The 23,345-nt window shown below is 38.2% G+C and overlaps 3 protein-coding genes across 10 annotated transcripts in view; 2 read left to right on the top strand and 1 right to left on the bottom strand.

The window, feature by feature from the left end:
• Positions 1-13,103, top strand: part of LOC141772547 (microphthalmia-associated transcription factor-like) — a 38,178-nt gene extending 25,075 nt beyond the window's left edge. For 2 of the 3 annotated variants that reach the window (XM_074643633.1, XM_074643632.1), the window contains exons 3-10: positions 2,289-2,504; positions 2,611-2,706; positions 3,559-3,667; positions 3,952-4,044; positions 4,128-4,178; positions 4,381-4,456; positions 6,097-6,244; positions 8,030-13,103. In XM_074643633.1, coding sequence (XP_074499734.1) covers positions 2,289-2,504; positions 2,611-2,706; positions 3,559-3,667; positions 3,952-4,044; positions 4,128-4,178; positions 4,381-4,456; positions 6,097-6,244; positions 8,030-8,425 — 1,185 coding nt within the window. In that variant the 3' untranslated portion in view covers positions 8,426-13,103. Of the gene's footprint in view, positions 1-2,288; positions 2,505-2,610; positions 2,707-3,558; positions 3,668-3,951; positions 4,045-4,127; positions 4,179-4,380; positions 4,457-5,075; positions 5,133-6,096; positions 6,245-8,029 lie in introns of all 3 variants that reach the window. The other variant, XM_074643631.1, reaches the window with a different exon arrangement.
• The window catches only part of LOC141772554 (serine/threonine-protein phosphatase 4 regulatory subunit 2-like), a 146,785-nt gene that overhangs the window by 92,576 nt on the left and 30,864 nt on the right, over positions 1-23,345 (top strand). The window lies entirely within an intron of this gene.
• LOC141772548 (forkhead box protein P1-like) overlaps positions 21,813-23,345 on the bottom strand; it is a 16,155-nt gene continuing 14,622 nt past the window's right edge. For all 6 annotated transcript variants that reach the window (XM_074643637.1, XM_074643636.1, XM_074643638.1 and 3 more), the window contains 3 exons: positions 23,122-23,176; positions 22,751-22,917; positions 21,813-22,648 (listed from right to left, as the gene is read on the bottom strand). In XM_074643637.1, coding sequence (XP_074499738.1) covers positions 22,486-22,648; positions 22,751-22,917; positions 23,122-23,176 — 385 coding nt within the window. In that variant the 3' untranslated portion in view covers positions 21,813-22,485. The remainder of the gene's footprint in view (positions 22,649-22,750; positions 22,918-23,121; positions 23,177-23,345) is intronic.

Raw genomic sequence — 23,345 nt, forward strand, 5'->3', positions numbered from 1 at the left:
TTGAGTTAAATATGCCGGCTTTACAACCCTGTAATGACGTCATACCTGCGTGATGAATGTTAATGCACCTCTCACATGAGCATCCCCCCGTAGAACAATGTTACTATCTCTTAGCATGGAGAAGAGACTGTCAAAGAGTGTCTGTTCTGGTGAGGAGGGGAGAAATGGAATAGTCACAGAAAGACAACTTAACCTGACTGATTCTAATATTAATATATAAGAAGTACAATCAAAGAGATGGCAGGTGTGACAGGTGATGAACTAGACAGATGCATGATTGTGTTTAGTCTAGGGGTGCACTGATACCGGATTGGATATCGGGCCAATACTGACTCAAATAGCTGGATCGGGTATCGGTGACAATGGGGCAGATCTATTAAATTCAGTTCTATGTTTATATACTATATACATTATAGACTTTATATTTATATTTATTCATTCATTCCTGTTTAAGTTTTGACCAATTCGTTGCTGCATTAAAAAGGTTTACACTTGAATTGTAATTCCTGTTAATTTTCGGATCGGTACGATACCCAAGGCCCAGGTATCACTATCGGGACTAAAAAAGCCGGACCTGTACATCCCTAGTTTAGTCACATTATGTTATTGTAATCATCGCTAAGTTTAATTCGCAGTCACAGATATTGAGTATCCATTCTCAGCAATACAGCATGTCAATGCCTTTTTGTTCATTTTCTCCATGTGTAATAATAACCATATCATCTAAACTGTCGAGTGCAGTGTGCAGACTACGGGGGTTTTCACAGGAGCAGAGGAAATGTCAGAGGTAGCTTAGAGTTTGTCTGGAGTCTGTGCCCTCCTCAGCTCTTTTAATAATGAACCTCTGCGCTTAAGCAGAACAAATACACAAATTTATAAAATGAAGTAGCAATGGCTGTTATCCGTTGCTTTTGAGACACGGTATGCCTGTTGTTGCCAATTAAAAATGTCTTTTAGAGACACGAGGAGAGGCGAGGCAAGATGCAGACACACACACACACGGATGTAAGAGACTCTACTCTTTGTGCTGTGTTGAACTGGGAACTCTCAGGCTAGCATCCACAGGGTTAATACAAAAAAAGAAAAAGTGGATGCGGCAAAGCAACAGCCCCGGGCGAGTCTCAGTAAAAGAGGGTGGCCTTGCAATACAAAGGCACTAACTGTTATAGCAGCACATCCTGACATCAAGTGATAAATTCAGATTTTACATAAAACAACACAAATTTGAAAAAGCTCATTGTGCTTCACTGATGTGCATAACTAATCACTTTTCTTGTCTTTTTAAAAGACAAGCTGGATGTGTCTCTCCTTAGTAGTCTTCTGGTGCAAGCAAGAGGGAAGCAACTGCAGCACTTCTTAGATTAGATAGAAGTTAAACACAGAAGTTTTTTTTAAATTGGACGTATCAGTTTACTGTAAATGATGCTTGAGCTGCTTGGATACCAACCTTATGAGGTATGTTTTAAAATGAAAGTTAACTTTTGAGGGGTATTTGGAAAATAGCATGACAGTATGAGAGTAAATTCTCTATCTACACGTTACTGCATGTGTTATGTATCTATTGTGTCGTTATTTCATAAACCACAGAACCCGTCAAAACATTCAGGCAATAGACAGACAGAAGGTTTAAATATAGACTCCAAATGTCAGCTGGAATGCAGCAGCACTGCTCCATTTAAAATGTGTTACAGCCTGACAAACACAGCCTCTGAAGTTTGTTTATGTGCCTCTGCAGTAGCTTTTTCTGGATCATTAATGCTGCGTGTGAGGATTAATGATCCACAGAAATCAAATGCATCCGTAACCGGTGGAGTGCAGAGACGGGCGTGCGTGTAATTTTTGTTACTTAAAATATACGGGCTGTAAAATGTAAAAAAAAAAAAAAAAGCAGAACGCAAGAAAAATATGTAGAAATAGTTTTCTACTGAGGCTCTTTGAGATAACAGCACTTGACAGCTCAAAGGAAAAATGCATAATGCATTTTCTGATTTGAACTTTGTGCCAAGTTTATTTTAATATTGCAGTCTGTTCAGTGCAGTACTAGTCTTTGAGGTATATTTAGTGTTTTTATTCGGTATATATCTAAAAATATTTAGTCTTTTTAATCTAATAAAAGACTACAAGAATAATATAGTTTCTGTTTAAAGGGGAATTATTTGAAATGAACATTTATGTGATTTATTTCCCATGTTGCACCTGTAACCATCCAACAATATCTGTCCAATACACATCTTTTATTGGTTTTGTCTTCTCATTTTCCCATCGTCCTTCTCTGCTCCCACCAATAGGTCCAGACTCACCTGGAGAACCCAACCAAGTACCACATCCAGCACTCCCAGCAGCAGCAGGTGAAGCGATACCTGGGAAAGCTCGGCTCTCAGGTGTTGAGCTTGCCCTGCCACAACCAGTCCTCTGACCACGGGGGCATGCCGCCAGGGCCGGGCAACAGCGCCCCCAACAGCCCTATGGCCTTACTGACCCTCAACGCTAACTGCGAGAAAGAGGTGACTGCTTGTGACTTGACACATGGAATATGCCTTTTTGTGATCTTTCTCTCATTTAATCAGGCTTCATCTGAATGTCCTTTCCCATCATGTCGCCTTGTTTTAGATGGATGATGTCATCGATGACATTATTAGTCTGGAGTCCAGTTACAGTGATGAAATCCTCGGCCTGATGGACCCAGGGCTTCAGATGGCTAACACGGTATGTATGTGTGATGTGTGCTTAGCCTGCATCAGACCAGGCACTTCTTTTAAAGGGTCACCATATTTAATTAGGGCGTCTCGTTTGGTGTGTTTTGAGGTAAAAAAAAATAATTCTATGAAACTTGTGAAAAAATAAAATCTCAATCCTGTGGCTACAGTTATTTGAATGTTAAAGCTAACCGCTGCTCTACTACCTGGAAGACCAACAATCTGTAGCTGCCCACATTTAAAGAAATTAGAGAAGCACCAATACCGATACTAGATCTGATATTGGGCCGATTACTCAAATAGCTGGATCGGGTATCGGTGGTATGGGGCCCGATTTATTCAGTTAAATTCTATGTTTGTATACAATATACATTATATACTGGAATTTTTAAGTTTTGACTAATTTGTTGCTGCATTAAAAAGCTTTACAATTGAATTATAATTTATTTTTTACTAAGTTGCTGGTGTACGATTTTATTATTTTAATAAAATTCAGTAAAAATGTTATCTATGTATTTATTTGTTACATTTTGTTTTACAAAGTTAGAAAAGTAATGTTTAAATCAAGCCTGATCCAGTCACTTCCACACAGTGAGGCATACAGCTTATTAATTAAACACTGGTATGGGATCGGTTTAGCCGGTTGAATTCATTTTTTTATTACACATTATGGTGAAGGCAAATAAACAAATTTCCCAAAATGTAGAACTATTCCTTTAACAGTGACATCACAAATATTTGTATATTATAACATCTTTTCTCTCTGCATAATAGGCTTGTTTTATGTCACCACCCTACCTATCATGCTCATCTATACATGGGGGTGTGATTCTTGCTTAATGTCTTTGCCTTGTCCCCTCAGAACCCTCTGAATGCTAACCTCATGGACATGTACGGTAATCAGGGGATGTCCCAGCAGTGTCTGCCCATCAGCAACTCCTGCCCTGCCAACATCAAAAGGGAATACTCCGGTAAGCAGCGCAATCTGTCACAGCAAGAGACGTACAAACGCTTGGCTTCTGTCCTCAAAATATATCAAATGTTAATACAGATCTGTGAGCTGTTAAAATAAACAGTAATATCCATTCAGCTTCTCTATTGCGTGGAAAACACCCACACATGAAGCTTTACAACTAATGTAGCGTTTTATAAATAATCTTGTAATCCTCCTCTGTGTGCACCACTGACATGTTTTTCAATGTATTTCTATCCATTCTGCACATTTTGATATTGAAAACAACATTATTTATCACAGTTTCACAATCCCCGGCCATCATGCACATGCTGGATAAGTCTGGATCCTGCGGCAAGTTTGACAACTATCAAAGACCTGAAGGGTTCCCTGTGGGTACGTAGGGTTAATTTAGCTTCAAGCATATTTACCGTACACTATTGATTATATTGATCAATCAAAACTTTTTTTTTTCGCAGAGGTAAGAGCGATGGCAAAGGAAAGGCAGAAGAAGGATAATCATAATTTGAGTGAGTTTTAATTGCATTTTAATTGTTCTTAATTTTATATATACTCTGTAAATGTGAATGTTTTAAATACTTCGATGTGGTTATGGTTGCAATAGTCTCATCCTCTTTGTTACTCTATACAAAAAAATATGAAAATACATTTTAAGATGGTGTTTTGTCAGCTAAACATTGATTTTTTTTCTCTTCTGTTTTTATTCTGTAGTTGAGAGAAGACGACGGTTTAACATCAATGATCGAATCAAGGAATTGGGCACTTTAATTCCTAAATCCAACGACCCGTAAGTTACTTATTTTATTCACTCTCATGATTATTAAACTTTAGTTCTTATTTAAAACATAATTAGTAACGTTCCTTGACAACAAGACTCACCATTTGTCACTTAAAAAGTGAAATGCTTATATACAGTTGAGTAATTCACCCTGTAGTTGTACTACAGTTACTGGCTACCATGAACACCCAGTTCAGCCATCAATCTAACATAAGATGAGTAGCCTGTCTGCAAGAAATGATTAATTATTACATTATTAGTCATGATCATAATGGCAAAATAGGCTGGGGTAGAGGAGATTATTCCAACAATTATGTTTTAGCTCAGAGACAACCAAATAGAGTATTGAAAGAGTGTCTTCAAACTATACTGACATGCCCATACTGTATATGTTCATTGAAAGAGTTACTAGTCACTGTAATCATTCCTCCGCAAAGAGATCCCTTCCTAATGTGATTTTATTGTAATACACGGACCCTGTTCTGTGTAAAAGTGTATTCTAAAGTTCAACTAAAGTTCATATGAGGCTTCAGTATTCTGAGTTGGACAAATCAATTCAACATTTTACCAAAGTTGCCATCTTCTTAGTACAAATTCCCCTCTTTGTGTTACTATGCCTCCAACACAGCCAATCAAGGGAACACAAAGAGGATTTGTCGATTTTATCCCCCATCTCCTATTCCATGTGAGTATATTTTTAAAAAAGAGTGAACCTATCCTTTAATCAATGGACCTATTTGGCTACACAGATCTGTTGGTTTTTACATAATTTGAATTTGTTAAATCAATCACAAAGTGGTTAAAGGAATAAACTCTGATACACACATACAATATAAATTATACACAAAATGATCAGATTATGGGTATATTGATCGTATTTTCTGTACGTATTGACTACTTTGAGCTCACTCTTCTTTTCCTCTGCCCTTTGACCTTGCTTTGGGCGTGGGAAAATCCCAGCAGCCCCCTTTTTATTGCGGCTATCCACCCAGGGTTGTTTTGCTAAATCCCAGCACACATATACATACACACAAACTCAGAGACTGCCTTTCACAAACAGACCTGGCTTAACATAATTCTTATTATAGATAAACACACAATGAATAACAAAACATGCTGTTCATGTACTTGTTAGCATTAGAACTACTTTAAATTTGAATTTAATCAATACAATCATTAAACAAAAACATCTCTCTGTTCCCTCCAACCACTTCAAAACTAAAACACCTCTCAGCATAATTGTTGGATCTATAATGTAGATTTTTCCTGTTTAGTCTCGTAAAGATCGATTTTAAACCCTGCAAAACTTCCGCTGCGACCCTCAATTCTTCAGGGAGCTCGGGGTCATCCTTATGACGGCTTGTGATCTCAGTGACCTCCCCTGTACACATTTATGATGCAGACTTTTAACTGCTGGTCACCTCTGTGACCTTCCGGAGCAGCTCTGCTCCTCCTCATTATTCTCTTGTTTTTCTAACTGAGCAGAGCTAAATGGTAGCGAGCGGTCTATTATAGTCTGATAAAAGCATACAGTGTGTTTTATCTGAGGAGAGGTGGCTTATTGTGATTGTCTGACATCACAACTATCTGGATCTAAGAGACTGTATGTAGGATGTACAAATAATGTCTCCTCTCTCTGGGATTTTCAGGGACATGCGCTGGAACAAGGGCACGATCCTGAAGGCGTCGGTGGACTACATCAGGAAACTACAGCGGGAACAGCAGAGAGCCAAGGAGCTGGAGACTCGCCAGAAGAAGCTCGAGCACGCCAATCGACACCTGATGCTGAGGATACAGGTAAACCGACTGTACAGACTATAGTCTAGTGATTGGAAGGTGGAGTCCCAGAGTTGTTGAATCGCATCATAACCACGCTATTTGCACGATTACTTTATTATCATAATGATAATGAAAATAAAAGGAAAACTATATAGGATTTTCAGCAGTGAAGTACTTACGCTAAATCGCACAGCAAAGGCTACGTACTTGAGGAGGGAGGCGGCTGTTTAGACCCATCATCTTGTAACTAATTGATCACAAGACAAGAGGATCTGTGTGATTCGACTCCGCGGACATTGATTGATTGATCACATTGTGCGTTTGCGTCACGGTGATTATTTAGAGCAGCACTATTAGCGCCATAAACAGCCGAGGCCAGAGGCATTATGTTTTCGAGTTGTCCGTCCAACCCATTCTCGTGAACGCAATATCTCGGGAACGCCTGGAGGGGATTTCTTCAAATTTGGCACAAACATCCACTTGCACTGTAGGATGAACTGATTACATGGGGGTCAAAGGTCACTGTGACCTCAAAAAATAAGTTTTTGGCCATAACTCAAGAACTCATATGCTAATTATGACAATTTGACAATATTTTCTTTACCAATAAAATCACCAGAACAGAAGACTGTGATTGTGATAGATATTTTGCAGGGGCAGACTTTACCGTTAGGCAACTAAAAGGGCCCCAAACAGCTATAGATTTATTATGATGTTCAGATAAACATGAAAAATATTAAATCATGTTATTATTCTTACTCAATGTACCCCAAAATAACTCACAAAAGGCCCCCGAAGCACTTAAAAAATATGCAACTCAACAGTATACTGCTTACTGTGCACTTCTACTTCAGAGGAAAATATTGTAGTACTACATTTACCTGACAGAGGAGTGTTACTGGTTACGTTGCAAATTCAAAATATAATAATAATTCAAATAGATGCATTATTATTCATTAGGGCTGTCAAAGTTAACAATAATCACGTGTTCACGCAAATTCATTTTAACGCAACAAATTTCTTTAACGCATTAATACAATACATTTTTCGGAGGTTGTAGCAGGCTCAGTTTTTAAACTAGTGTGAAAATACTGGCATCACATGAAACTAGAAAACCTAAGGAATCCACTTCATACTAGCTTGTCGCAAAGGAGGCTGAATAACGCTCCACATTTACTCTTAATTTTGGAAAAACATGCTTGGCCATTTTCAAAGAGGTCCCTTGACCTCTGACCTCAAGATATGTGAATGAAAATGTGTTCATAGCATATTTGTTATGCTAAATGCAGTACCTGTGAGGGTTTCTGGACAATATTTGTCATTGTTTTGTGTTGTTAATTGATTTCCAATAATAAATATATACATAAATATATTGCATAAAGCAAGCATATTTGCTCACTCCCATGTTGATAAGAGTATTAAATATTGACAAATCTCCCTTTGGGGTACATTTTGAACAGATAAAAAAATGTGTGATTAATTTGCAATTAATCACACATTTTCATTTAATCAATTAAATGAAAGCTCCACCTTGAACAGATGTTATGTATATCGTGCTGATGATGCCTCTCTTTCACTCTTCACTTGAAGTAATCATTTGTGCGGTAATAATAGTTTTACTATTTATAGTGGATAGTTTTACTTTTTTTGGAGTACTTCTTCTACCACTGTCAATACCAACATTCCCAGTTAGAGAGGGTGAAAAGTAAAGCTACACTAACGTTTTACCGGGGCCCTAAAATCACTAAATCCACCCCTGACGTTATGAAACTCTTCAGTGACTAACCTGTATTTGGTTTGCAGGAGTTAGAGATGCAGGCGCGGGCTCACGGTTTGGTCATCACGTCTTCAGCGCTCTGCGCCGCTGAACTCGCGGCCCGGTCCATCAAGCAGGAGTCCTCTCTGGAGGACTGTCGCCAGGACCTGTACACGCTCCACCCCCATCACCAACACCACCCGGCCTGCACTCCAGAACCACCCGGCGCCCTGGAGGTCAACGAAGGCCACTCCAACTTCCCAGAGGGTCACTACAGCGCTCACGGCAAGCCGGGCTCCAAGCTCAACGACATCCTCATGGAAGACACCTTGTCACCGGTGAGAGGGGTGGACCCTTTGCTCTCGTCCGTCTCCCCGGACACCTCAAAGGACAGCAGTCGTAAGAGCAGCGTGAGCATGGATGAGAATGATCAGTGCTGTTAGCACCCGCTACTGGAAGACCCCTCGCCTGCATCTCCAAGTGTCCCTGTCAGTAGCTAACACACTCCCAGCTGCTGGAGAGCCGTTCTCCTGTTTTGCCTCATTTGTTTCTGTTTGGTTTTTTTTCTCCCTCACCCTCGTTTACATGTACTGAATCTTTTCCATTCATGTTTTTTGTTAGTTTTTTTTTGTGATATCTTTGTCTTTTCAAGCCCTCCAACTTGATTTCAAGGACTGATTATAAAGTATGTTTGCTTTAATCAACACTTTCATGACAATGAGTTACAAAAAATAGAAGTTTTTATATTTAAAAAAAAAAATCTTTGAATAGAGGCTAGATTATGTTTATTTCTATTGATTCCAAAGAATCTAGGGAAGTTTAGAAATCATGGTCAGATATGTAGATATTTTGTGTTGAGGTGAACACTGCTTTTTAAATCACAAGCAATAATAGAAGAAAACAAATCTATTTATTACTACAGTATAGTGCTTTACACTCCTCGTGTCTTAGATTGAACTTGAATGTGCCAATGCCTTATTAAGATGTGTACACATCGATGTTGTATTGCTATGCACATTTTTTTGGCTGTTAGCTGAGTCTTTTGTCAGTCTTCCAGTTGAAATTTCTTCCTCGACAAAATATTAATCATTTGTAGATTTGATATTATTTATGTATCTATATGTAAACAGGACTTTATGTACACATTCCCCTCAACAAAATGTATTTATAACAGGGCATTTAAAAGGGCCTTTTTTTTTTTTTAAATAACTGAGATGATAAAAATAAGTAAAAGCACATTAAAATAGGAAACTCCTTTAAGATAATTAAAATGAACAAAAATCAGCATTGATAATAATTGTCTTTTATTCAGTGTCGTAATGAGCAAGAAGAGAGAAAAGTCACCAAACTGATGCAACCTTTAACCATCCAGTGCCGACTGCTCAGCAGTGTGTACCAAATATATTACAAATATACATTCCTCACTGCCAAAACCACTGAGATACTTTTTAAAGGGGAACTAAGCCCATTTTTAAAATTCATACATGTTATTCCTATGGTCGAAGACAGTCCAACAAATATTAGTCAACCTGAACAACTCTCTCCCAAATCCAAAAACTAGAGTGATAAAACTGGAATTTGTGATGTCATCGGGCATAAATCTGGAGCTGCTCCATAAAGACAATGAATTGGGAGAGAGGTTATAGGTGATACTGAGAGCACCCAGGGCAATGATCTGAGTATATGGGAACAGTTTCTGTTTCACAACTGACAACACTAAAACAATAAAGCTAATTGGGGTATAAAAAAAGAAAACAAACACTCTGTGTGTCCACAAAATCTGTCTCCCATTTATTGTCCGTGGAGCAGCTCCAGACTTTGTACCCTATGACATCACAAGTTTGAGACTTACTTCTCTGGTTTCCGACTTTGAGAGAGAGTAGCTCATGTTCACAAATATTGATTGAACTTTCCTCGGCCATAGTAATAACATATTGGAATTCTTAATTTAGGTGGTGTTCCCCTTTAAGTAAAAGATTTTTTATATAATGCAACTCAAAACTAGTAGCTCAAATCAAAATGAAAAAGCCTGTTGCAGCTCTGACACACGCACAAGAAGCTGATTTCACTTGATAGATCTGATTGTTACATAATTCTATATATCTTTAATAGATGATTAATGCAAAATGAAGATGAATCAGTTAAGTTGTTGTATTCTTGTCTGTAGCGATCAGACTAACTGGTAAAACTGCTTCTATTTGAGCACATACAGTGTAATACTTCAGACGTGTGTCGATGCAAGTGCTGAGTTTTTATATAATTGTCCATCCATTTCCTAAATTATTTTTTTTTACACCACTGTGGTGACATTTCACAAGTTTTTTTTTTCAAGTATGTGAACGTTTATATTGCCAAGGAGTATAAGGAGACTGCTTTGGGATTTTGTATGACATTGTCAAAACACTGGAATAACCTCTGCAATTTGAAACGTGGTTTGTTCATCTATTTTTTTTTTTTTTATCAAAAGCATAAACTAACTATTGTATTTGGCTTTTCAAATGCATACAGAATATTGTATGAGATTGTAGATTCTTCACGGTGTACGGTTGTTGTATATTTCAGCAGTTTGTTTTCAACAGTTGTAGCACATTGCGTAAGTATATGCCTTTGTTAATAACTACCTGCCATACATTGAGAGCCCTGTTACAGCACAGCCTCCGTTTTGTTAAACTATGCAATGGTTGAAGTTGTGCCTGCAGAGCCGCGTCATGTCTCGACAATGTGATCTCCTTATGAATTAGTCTAAAGCAGTGTCAAAGTAATCCTCTTTCTGATTGATTTAAGTGCCTTACAGTCGTTTCTGTTACCCTGGTGATGTAAGAGGAGTTTAGACAGTGATGCAATATTTTGTGGATGTTTATTCTGGTGTTTGGTGCTTTGTGGATTTACTGAAGAGTGCCAAAGTACTTTATAAAAGTAGTAGGAAAAGGCCGTTTGTCAGTACAAGATAACCTCTCGGCCTCGAGCCACAAGAAATAGGTTTATGATGGAAACCCCAAAGTGTTCAGTACTAAATGAATAAATAAGGCATTATGAAATAAATTATTATAAAAGTAAACAGAGTCAAATATATCAAGTAAATCATTTAATAAATGATTAAAACTCATCATCATTATTCAATGTTATCTCATCATTAGTATTTTCATATTAACAGTGTTTTATTTATTTTGGTTTTTTTACTTCTGTACAGATTTTTTTTATTTCAAAGTGCCCTTTTTCAAAAGTTTTTTACTTAATAATGTCATTTTTCCCCAATGACACTTGTATTTCAAAATTGTCACAACCCCCGTTATTTAAGAAATTTCACCACCGCTTCATCCCCTCAGGCAATCTCTCAACCCTCCCTGTAGCTACAGGCTTAACAACAGCCACGAAATATAGCCAGCGAGCTTCCGTTAGCTAGAGCAACGACAATGCCAAAGCTAACCCTGACTAGCTGCTGCAGCAACCAAACAGTGCATGGACACAGTAGCTAACCACTACTTTTATTTCGCACAACATGTTGTGTGTCCAAAGTTATTCCTCAGAGAAAGACACATAACTCTGTGAAGAGGAAGAGCACAAATCTGTTTGGTTGTTGTAGCCAAGAGGAGCTAGCGAGCTTGCTGACAGCTGTTGAGCCTGCTGAGAGGGAAACATGTGATTGGTTGAAACTACCTTGACATGAAAAATATCATTTTGAAATAAAAAGTGTCATTGGGAAAAGTACAATGCTGTGAAAATAAGAATGATGAAACAACATTTCGTATTAATGAGTTGAGTTTTGATGAAGTTATAAAATTATTTCACTTGCGGCGCGGCTTTTGGGATGGCGACGTCGGTCAGCCCACTACTTTGGTCCAGACTGAAATATGTCAAATATATAAATATATATATAACTAAAACACCTCGACCGATGGCGTTGTTGCAGAAGCGTAGTCAGCCTCAACTGTATTTTCTGTTTAGTGCTAACCAGCACTCACAGAGCCGCTAGCTTGGCTGTAGACTTGTTTATTCACATAATTATATATTTCATGTCTTTATTTATTTAATATTGAACACGTTGGCGTGGCTGTTTATTCTGTTTTATCTTTATTAAGGTCAAATTTGACACTGAAGGCAGTTTTTTTTAAAAGTTGTACTGAATATTTAGCATCCTTTCGAGACTAGTATGAATGTAGTTCAAAGTGACAACTGCCAAAATGTGTTGCCAAAATTAAATATACAATATGTTTATATAAAAGGTATAAATAGCAATTTTAACAGCTTAGCTAATGCACCTAATGGAGTTTCTCTTCTGTAGTGACAATAGAGCAATACCTAAAACATGACGGCAATCAGGCCACAAGTGAACTACAAATAGGTGAAGTACATTGTGAAAGTCAAAATCCTGTCCTCGGAAACAGTAGTTTGACAAAAGAAGATCTGAAGATCTACTTCATGATAGCCTTTCTGGAGCTTTCAACTGCATCTCACAGTCTTTATCAGCAGATAGAGATAGCTCAGCTGTCATCACGTGACAGTGAAGTTGTATGAAACGTCTGTCGCTAAGACCGTGAGATGTGGTTGAAAGCCCAGAACAAGCAAGTAAGCGGCCCTTAAGTTGATTATTTTTGTGTGTCATGGGTGAATTACTGCCTCAGTGGACAGCAGAATGGCCTTTATGGTGACACCAATCCCAGCTACTGAGCCTTAATAGTGCAATACACACAGGCCTGTAACGCCGCCCTTTGACTGAACCCAAATCAGCTTTTTCTTTAATGGAATATAAATCATCGAAACCCTGAAATGTGACAGGTACGAATGAACATCAGCATTGTACCTGATGGTGGTGGCACTTAATTAAAAGCCATCACTACGACTGATTCCTCATGATGACACTTCCAGCTGTTAATTATTATGGCACATTATGGGTCAACCACTAATGAAGAACCATATTAGCTCAGATTAGATCCCTCTCATTCCTGTGGTTCACACAGACTACGTTTCTCCGCTGATGTTGCCACTGTTCTTATTGTTACAGTTTATATGAGATGAATGTAGCAATAGTTACTGTACACATTGGTTTCAGATTAGTGAACTCAAACACTGGTACTCAATGTGGAAGCTATCTTGTGAGAAATATTAAAAGTTTTATTTGAATGTTTGTAGAATTTGTGTTTTTCTTCCTCAAAATATAAATTCTAATGATTTAAGATATGATCTAAAAGCTAAATCTGCTAGTGCTTACTATTTTTTGTAAAGATCCAGTTATTTATTAAAAAGGTTAACTTTAAGTCCCCCTATTTAACATTTGTAAGCCATATACAAACACTAAATAAATGGTTTATAAGATACTATAATGAAGTTATAAGCAGATATATGGATATTTTGGTAACACTTTATAATAACCATCATTTAGAAATGGTAAATTGATATTTAACTAAACTTAGTTAATAGTTATTTTACTGTTAACAAAAGGCGAAATAATAATTTAGTTAATTTTTACTAATTATTAGTAATGCTATAATTTATTATTATATTATATTTATTTCAACAGTTTATTGTTGCACACATTATAATGTTTTATATACTATATATATATATATATATGGGACCTATTTAGAATGTATATATATATATATATATACACACACACACACACATATATACACATACACATATATATATGTATATACACATACACATATATATATGTATATACAGTATACACATATATACACACATATATATAGTATTTTTGTAAGTATTTGTACTAGTAAATATGTGTTAATGATTAAGATATTATTTGTAAACTTTAAAGAAATTGTTTGTAAAACAACATATATAAACATCACATATATAGATATTTATAATACTTTGTTAATTGTTAATAATTGGTTTGTAAACCATCTATAAACATTATTTGGATGGCTATGATAAAGTTGCAACTAACGATTATAATACATTGAATTAAAATTAAAAGGTTAATAGATACTTTGTAAAGCGTCTATAAACCATATTTAGATAGATACTTTGTCAACGGTTAACAATTGGTTTCTGGCCTATCTATGTAATGTTTATAGATGTAAAGTGTTTATATTTTAAGTGTTTATTAATGTATTCGTCCACAATTATAACCTCTCCTATGAAGACATTTTATTACAACTGTATTTTACTATAATGTCATTCATTATCCGTTTATACCGCAGCTTCCACTAATAGGTGCCCACAAAACGACATTAACAAACATTTATATCTGCTTACAACTACATTGTAGTGTGTTCTGAACCCTGTAAATGTTTATTTGCTGCTAATAAATGGTAAATAGAGGGACTTAAAGAAGAAAAAAAGAACAGAAACATTTTAATTAAAGGTCCCATATTATGCTAATTTTCAGGATCATATTTGTATTTTGGGTTTCTACTAGAACATGTTTACCTACTTTAATTTTTCAAAAAAACTTTATTTTCCTCATAGTGTCTGCTTGAATATACCTGTATTCACCCTCTGTCTAAAACGCTCCGTTTTAGTGCATTTCAATGGAATTGCAACAGAATTGCATTGCTAGGCAACAGCTGGGGTCCATGTTTACTTCCTGTCAGCTGATGTCATTCACATACACCGCAACAGGAAATAAACTGGGACCTATTTAGAATGTTTACGTTTAAAACTTTGAAATGGTCTATATATTGTATATTTGTGACATCACAAATGGAAAGAAAATCCTGACAGCTTGTTTCAAATGCTCAGTTTCTGAATACGGGCTGTGTGTATTTCTCTGTGGATTAAGCGTTTCGATACTTTCCCAGTATTTATATAGGACTTAAACCTGCTTTATAATATAAAAGCCATGAAAATGTCACTTTTTACAATATGGGACCTTTAACACATTTCATCTTAACAGAGGAATTGTGTTTTACCTGTTTACCTGCACGTCCCATTCCTGTGGGGAGAGGCATCCTCAGAGAGAGCCAGCACAGTTCTTCAGATGCTCCTTGAGGGCTTTGTGCACCAGGGCCGGGCTGCAGGTTGCGGTTCCTCTCGTCTGCCGTCAGCAGCCCCCTCTGCTGGGCAACACACACCATGAGGGATACATGTCCATGTTGAAGCAACGCTGGCAACACCCTCTGTGCAGTCAGAAGAGATAGAAATGTAAAAAAAAAACATTATTAAATCACAGTTGATATACCTGTACATAATTATAAGTCTACTCAGAAGCTATTGCACAGTTTGCAAGCTTTATAGGAAGGTTTAGGGACATGAGGGACATGAGGACATATAAAATATTGGTAACACTTTACATCTATAAACATTACATAGATGGGCCAGAAACCAATTATTAACCATTGACAAAGCATCTATCTAAATATGGTTTAAAGACGCTTTACAAAGTATTTATTAACCATTTGATTTGAATTCAATGTATTATAATCATTAGTTGCAACTTTATAATAGCCATCCAAATAATGTTTATAGATGGTTTACAAACCAATTGTGAACAATTAACAAAGTATTACAAATATCTATATGTGATGTTTATATATGTTGTTTTACAAACAATTTCTTTAAAGTTTAAAAAGATCTTAATCATTAACACATATTTACTAGTACAAATACTTACAAAAATACTATATATATATATACATGAGGGACATGAGGGACATGTCCATGTTGAAGCACACGCTGGCAACTCCCTCTGTGCAGTCAGAAAAGATGGAAATGTAAAAAAAAATATTATTAAATCACAGTTGATATACCTTTACATAATCATAAATCTACTCAGAAGCTATTGCACAGTTTGCAAGCTTTATAGGAAGGTTTAGGGACTCTGTAAATAATCCTCTTTAGAGAAGAATCAGCTCAGTTGACCTTTAGGAAACAAGTGTTTTAGTCACAACATGCATGCTTGCTTCTACTACACACTGTTTGTTATGTAATAACAGCAGCTGCCTTAGAAACACAAATCCATCCGCATTGTTAACAGAGCAAAACAAGCTAAAATTGTCCAAACTTGGAAATCAATGTTGATAAGTTCTCAGAAATATGCTAAATGCATTAGTGGTGTTTAGCCTTTGTTGCCAAGGAACTGAAGTCATTTTTGGACATTATGCAAATCAGCTTCAAGAGACTTGAAACTTGTTTGTTCGGTATGTTCTTCACCTCAATAAATATTTTTGGTTGCCTCTGTGTCTTGTAAATCCTGTTCATAAGAACGAACTGTTGTTTTTGTTGTTGGTGCATTCAAGTGCTTGTGGGAAACTCCAGGAGTTTTTTTTTATTTCTGCAAATAAACACTGTGAACGCATGGCATTATCAAACTGATGAACTTTGAAGAATAACTCACTTTTGGGTGCACTAAACAAGCATAAGGTACCACAGGTCTGGTTGGTGGCAGAGCAATCAGAGCAATGGTTTCTCCTCCTAGTTATAAGAGCACTGATTCAGGGTTGACTGAGTTCACCTGTGTCTAGTTGACTCCAGACAGCAACAGGTGAGCATGTGGCTCCTCCCAGAGCTCATCAGGGTCATCATGGCAGACATGGAAGACTTTCAACACACACACGTTCCAAATCTTATACTTTTCTTTTTTACTTTTAGTACATACTGCAACTGCCCTTACAAAGTACATTGCATGCAGTATGCATATAATTGGGACATACTACTTCTTCTTAACATTGAAGTTTGACCCCCTTGCTCATATATACATGCTGCCTTACATACTGCAATATGCGACCGGATGTAGTAGGACATCCTGGTATTCTTGGCATACTGCATTTCACATACTATGTATTGGACCATACTCAATTTTTTTTTCATTCATACTAAACAGTATGGTAGTATGGGCACAGTGTGTTGGTGTTCATGGGCTAACACATGCATCAGGAAAGTCACTCTCTTGATCAATGATCACACAATGATGAGCACCTTTAAAGGTCCCATATTGTAAAAAGTGAGATTTTCATGGCTTTTATATTATAAAGGAGGTTTAAATGCTATATGAATACTGTTAAACTATCAAAACGCTCAATATACGGAGAAATACGCACAGTCCGTATTCAGAAATTGTGCATTTGAAACAAGCCATTAGGATTTCTGTCCATTTGTGATGTCACAAATATACAATATTTAGACCGTCACACGGTTTTAAACGTAAACATTCTAAATGCGTCCGAGTTTGTTTCCTGTTGCAGTGTATGCGAATAACATCAGCTGACAGGAAGTAAACATGGACCCAAGCTGTTGCCTAGCAACACAATTCCGTTGAAATGCACTAAAAGGAGCATTTCAGACAGAGGGTAAATACAGGCATATTCAGGCAGACAGTACGAGGAAAATAAATTGCTTTTTGAACATTACAGCATGTAAACATGTTCTAGTAGAAACACAAAATACAAGTATGAACCTGAAAATGAGTACGATATGGGACCTTTAATATCTAAGTCATTCCATTAGAGAGTACACCTCCTTTTACTTTTGATACCTTAATACTTCAGTACTTTTACTTAAATGTGAACTCCATAGATTTTACACAACAAAGTCTGTTTACGGGTCTTGGGAAGTACTACTACCTATGGGGAAAAAAAGTTGTATAAGGCTTTGTGGCTCCAGAGGGAGCGAGCAAAAATTGGCTCGAGTGATGTCACTGGAGGCAGCGTCAGTCGGGTTTGAAGAGTTTGAACATTTTAAGAAATTGGGGGTGTGGAGTTGGAAAGAAGTGATCCCACCAGATCTCTGTAGCCCACTCCTCATCTCTGCTTGAGGATACATTAGCCACACAGCTATCATAACACACCCGAATCTCTGACTGAACTGTCTGTGGTCAAGATGCATTGTGGGTAATGTAGGCGCCAGATTATGACCAACAAGTGTGCATGGCATAAAAAACACTATCTGTTTTTTTTTTTAACTGTCCTTCATCAGTCTGACAATGTTATAGGAGTGCAATGTTAAATCTGTGGAGAACTCTAATGCAGCAGGTTTAATTGTACTTTTATTGTACTTTTCCTGAAGTATAAGATCTGAATACTTCTTCCACCACCGCTGTACATGTTTCACACGCAAGTGACAGCAGCCTAAAATAGAAAGGTATTTCACCTCCCCTGGATCATACTAATGGACGTATACTGTAACCACAGTGTTTATAGTGAACATACCGTATAACCAATGAAGCTGAACAAATTTTAAATGAAAACGTATTTTGAGAAAAAGAGATGCAATATTTCTAAAGAGGCATGCCGTTATTCTGCTATAGCAGGCTAATTAAATTGATATATAATGGCATTGAACATATAAACCCATTACTATCACATACTACAGAATCATTTCTTACAATACATTTAAAAAAAAAAAAAATCCTTTTAATGCATATTATCAATATATTTCCATTCTATACTTACATTTTAACATCTGATAACTTCCACTCAGTTTGTTGAATCCATGTTCCTTTCACTGGGACCAGATTAAACTCAGTTTGTTGTGAATGACTGGAGTTGTTATTTGAAAGTATTCTCCCAGATCCCCGGTCTCCTGAGTGTCTTCAGCCCACCCTGTCATGCTTTATGGACAGGATATTGCCATTTGATGACTTTCGAGTGAGGCTGTAACAACAGTTGAGCTCTTTTATTATAACAACCAACTCTCCACTGTTTCACAGGGTGGCAGTAGTTACCTGCTTGAATAATGTTGAGGCACACACAAGCTACAGAGCATGTGAATTTCCACATGAGGCCAATATAAAAAAAAAAAACTTAGTAATGCAGGCAATTTATTACATAATGTGAATAAGATGAGACCGTAATTATGTTTGGTGAGCATTCAAGTTTTTAACATTTATAATTTTTGTGATTTTCCATAATCTCTCAGCGATAGCAGACCTCTGATATCTCCATGGCCAGCTCTATGAGTTCTCCTACGTCCTGACAGGAGCCACAGCAGTTACAGTCCAGCTCCAGCTTGTAATTGCAGCAGTCCAGTCCCTGTTGGTCTGTCTCACTGGCTGCTATGATGTATTTGTAGGAGGGAAAACAGCAACTCACAGCCCTCTCGCATGAATCCAGCAGGAGGACCATAAACTCGTGGGAACGACAGTGCAGACAGGCGAGGACAAGTGTTGCGCAGTCATCTGGTGGCAGTGACGAGGTGGAATAGAGAAAGAGAAGTGGAAAAAGAAATAAGAAATAACACCCTCTTAAAGTGTCGTCCAGTGCATCTCTGACCTGATATCGACTACACTACATTCATAATTAATCTAACAATAAAGCAAGGAATCTCTCTGTCTGTCTGTCTGTCTGTCCGTCTGAGTATTATTTGCATATCTCGAGAACCGTTCATCCGATCGACTTCACACTCGTCGGGTGCATTGCTTGGGACCCAAGTTTTGAATTTGGGGCAATTTGGACATGCAACATGTTCAATATTAATAATACACTTTGAATAAACAAGCACAGAGCGCTCTGTGCAGCAGTGCGGGAGGGTTTTCAGGGCTCTGCAGACTGATACGATCATATTGTCCACAGCGGACAGACCGCGGCTCCGCGCTCTGAACAGGCACGAGCCCCCGACAAAAAAGGGCACGAGCCCCCGACAACGCTGCAAGCTGCAATGCCGGGAGCGTAACTGGGAGACAAACAATCATTCCGAACGGCTGCGCAATCATTGAGTGTTGTTCACTTCACAACCAAACTCTTCTTCACTTCCGACGACCGGATAGCCTACTGGAAGCAGAATCAAACCAAAGTGTATTTCACCAGTGTGACCGTGAGTATAAGCTGCGACTTGTTTGTGTTTTTACCCCATGAGTAAGGTATTTCCCCGGTGTCAGACTTGATATTAACTTATAACACTAATAACTTCACCGCCAGCAAAATACCTCCGCTAATTATATCCATACTCAAAGCAGAGTCAAAGCAAGAAACTTTTTGGAAATTGCCTCCGCTAAGTGTATTTCACCGATGTTTCTGACCGCGAGTAACCGCAACCTGGGTGTGATTTTTCCCGTGACAGTGAACACACCGTGAACATAGAGGTCGCGCTCATGCACCTGTGTTTCTGACCGTGAGTAGCTACGATGTGTGATGCAACTATGTCATGGCAGGTGTATTGCTCAGTACCCAAGGAAGTGCAGTGTTGAGTGTGAAGTTGTATGAGCGGTTCCTCGAGAAAGCTGCAAGTAGCAATACCAAAGGGCAAAGCATTCAGCCCGTTCCGAACAGGCATGTTTGGAACGGACACTGACTGTATGACTGATAACACTACAGTTTTTCAGGGGCCTCTCAATTTCATCAACTGCCGTGCTTAAGGAGTTAAACAATACCTCCACTGCCAGGCTGGTATGACTCATCAGAGGAGAAACGGCTGCTGCTGTTTTTAAACTTGTCAGAACACATGGAGAAGCTGGATCCACCCCATTCACCGCCCCCCGGGGCATCATGGGAACTGGGATCGGTGTCCAGCTTGTCCGGTTCCTGCTCTGAGATGGTGCTCAGTCTGACCAACTTGCCCGTCATCTTTCTAGGTGGATCGTCCATCACTGGCCCAGGGATGCTGCCTTTTGAAAGAAGAATGATGGAAAACAATAGAGGAGAAAAAAAAAAATCATAAAAATTCAGCTACATGAGTTCCTCAGATCCTCTCGAAGGCAGTTTTAATAATTCAGAGCACCATTAACATGCAGTAAGTCAGGGAGGTGAGACTCGGAGTGTATAATGGAGGAGGCTTTTTGCTCAATAAAACTTCAGCGAGGAGAGATTATTGATTTGCAAGCTCTTATTTGGATCTAGTTTCCTGGATTGAATCGGGCAGGAGGAAAATAGGCTATACACTGTGTGGATATATACTCCTCCAGTAACATTTGGCACGCACCACACCTATCAATCACACTGCAGTTTTATTCTAGCTGTAACTAACAATAACTTCATCCAAGCAGCCTGATCAGACATGAAGTAAACAACAACAGCATACCATCAGACACATGGTCCTCCTCTATCCTCTCAAGCGCCATGCCATCCTGATGATCACTCACAGGGAGCTTTAAAGGAGCTGTCATCTTATGGAAAGTGAAGAGAGAATACACACAGAGTGAGACACGTATGCAAGGCTGCCTGAATATCATAATAAACCTAAATAACTTGACTAAAGACAGACAGCAATAAATAATCACTGCAACATCCTGTTTTTAAGTATAAAAAAAAAAAATCATGCAAGAAATGTGCCCGTATATTGAGGCTGTGAATGAATAAAAACACATATTCCTTAATTAATTATACCTTTTTTTAAGATTACCTGTCTGTACTGGTTAAATATCCAGCAGTGTGATCGGCAGCATCTGCAACTGTGAACCCCTTTGTGAGCTTCTTTGAGCGCCTCCCATCATCATGCACACACCCACACTGTGAGCACACTCCACATCAATCAATACCAGCCAATCAGGAAGCACCCAACTACAATACTGTGATACATAATGCATAAAAGATCCATTCAATTATGGCGTTGTATCAATAGAAAGTCAAGCCGGGCCACTCTTTAAAACACCTGCAAAGGAATGACAGATAATAAAACAATAACATTTATATAATAAAATGATCTTACCACAATGTATTATCTTGCCGCAAGCAGTGCTTCAAAACACCACAATGGTTTGTATCTGCTGACAGTGCATGGGTGGATTTATGACATTCATAAAACCGGACATACCACAAGACCACAGTGCAAATTTTCCCCAGCCAGACCATTTTGCTTTCATCCATCACCTTCCATTAAGAAAGTCATTACTGAGAGATAGTGGTGCTGCTATCAGGTCGCACGGCCATAATTTCATTGTGTGAAACACACAGCTTACCGCCAGCAAGCAATCATGACACACACAGTATACACATTTTTCATGAGGGATTTATTATCCATAGAGATGCATCGGTTTACAATAATGGTAAATCTATATTTTCTACTCTTACAAGCTCAATCAGAGCGAATTCAGCAATGTTCGTGGAAGGGGTGAAAAAGACCGACAAGTATAAAGAAGCTACTTTTGATCAATCGATTATACCTTAAATACAAATATATCAGAGCATGTTGGCAGTGAACATTTTTTAAAGCAACATTTTTTTTTTTTTTTACCTCTACAAATTTGTATATATATATATTATGACTACTAAAATAAAATCAGGTAGTGTGGCCCCAACATAGCATAAAGTAGCTACACACAGGGGGGGAGGAGGGTGGGAGGATTTTTCATTTCTGAAGTGCTAACTATCAATGTTCCCTTTCCTTTGGCTTCTCTGCTCATCATGGTCCTTTTGTGTACACACATATATGTATAAAATAAGACAAATCATGAACAGATGCGTTTTTATGTGTCACTCTACTGTACAGAGAGAATTGAGAGCTAGATTTAGAACAAAAAATAAAATAAGAAATGCTGATAAAAATGTCCCCAAGAAGAAGAAGTAGAAGAAGAAGAAGAGTGTTTGGTTACGTAGATGAAACAGTTTTTTTTTTGGGAACACAAAGTCACACGGGCTGTGAGCGGAGGATATGGACCTCACAGTCAGAGAGAAGGCACGCGATCGAAGTGAAGATTGAGCCTCTCCGGGCTGCCGTTGTCTTCGTCGTGGTTCGTCTCCGGGCTGTGGCCGTGCTCGTCCGTGCTCTCCGGAGACTCGTAGGGATAACCTTCGCCTATCTCCTCGTCCTCCTGCTCCTCTTTAATGCTGGTTTTGATAAACATGCAGAAAAACAAACAATCAGGACTTGAGATCACATGATTACATTCAATCACAGAGGTCAGTAGCTCTGGAAGAGGACACACTTACAAAGCTTGCGGAGGGGACTGCGTCGCGCTGCTGTCACTTTGGTATCCGGATCCGTTAGCGAGGGCTCCGTTCATCTGCTCTTGGAGAACGTGAGGCAGGGAGTGAAACGGGATGCTGCCCATAGAGGCCGGGTTGTAGAAAGAGCCGTTGCCGTCGAGACCGCCGCTCTGAAAAAAAGTTAACACTCTCGTTATAACACTGCATCAACACATAACAGATATAGCTGTGACAATCCTCAGGCTACTGCGATGTATATTCTGCGGGAATAGTGCATGCTTTGTATGTACACTGCAGCCTCATGTTATATACGTCATCTTCATTTACGATGCACTTATTGACAAATAGAGCTTGAAGCATCAGACGTCTCTTACCTGAAGAGCAGACCCAGCTAGGCTCTGAAGATTATGTGAGTTCTTCAGCGGAGACCTGTTAGTTCAGAGAGGCAACGGAAAGTTTTAATTACCCATTTAATTTAGTATCAAAACACCAAAAAGGACCGACGATAAGCATCATAGATTAGGGCCTGATGCTCGGTATCTAAAGAATTTGGAGGGTGCTGGCTGTTCTAAGCCTCTCCAAGAACAAAAGAGTGAAA

This window comes from Sebastes fasciatus, chromosome 8, assembly GCF_043250625.1.
Source record: "Sebastes fasciatus isolate fSebFas1 chromosome 8, fSebFas1.pri, whole genome shotgun sequence".
NCBI classification, from domain to species: domain Eukaryota; kingdom Metazoa; phylum Chordata; class Actinopteri; order Perciformes; family Sebastidae; genus Sebastes; species Sebastes fasciatus.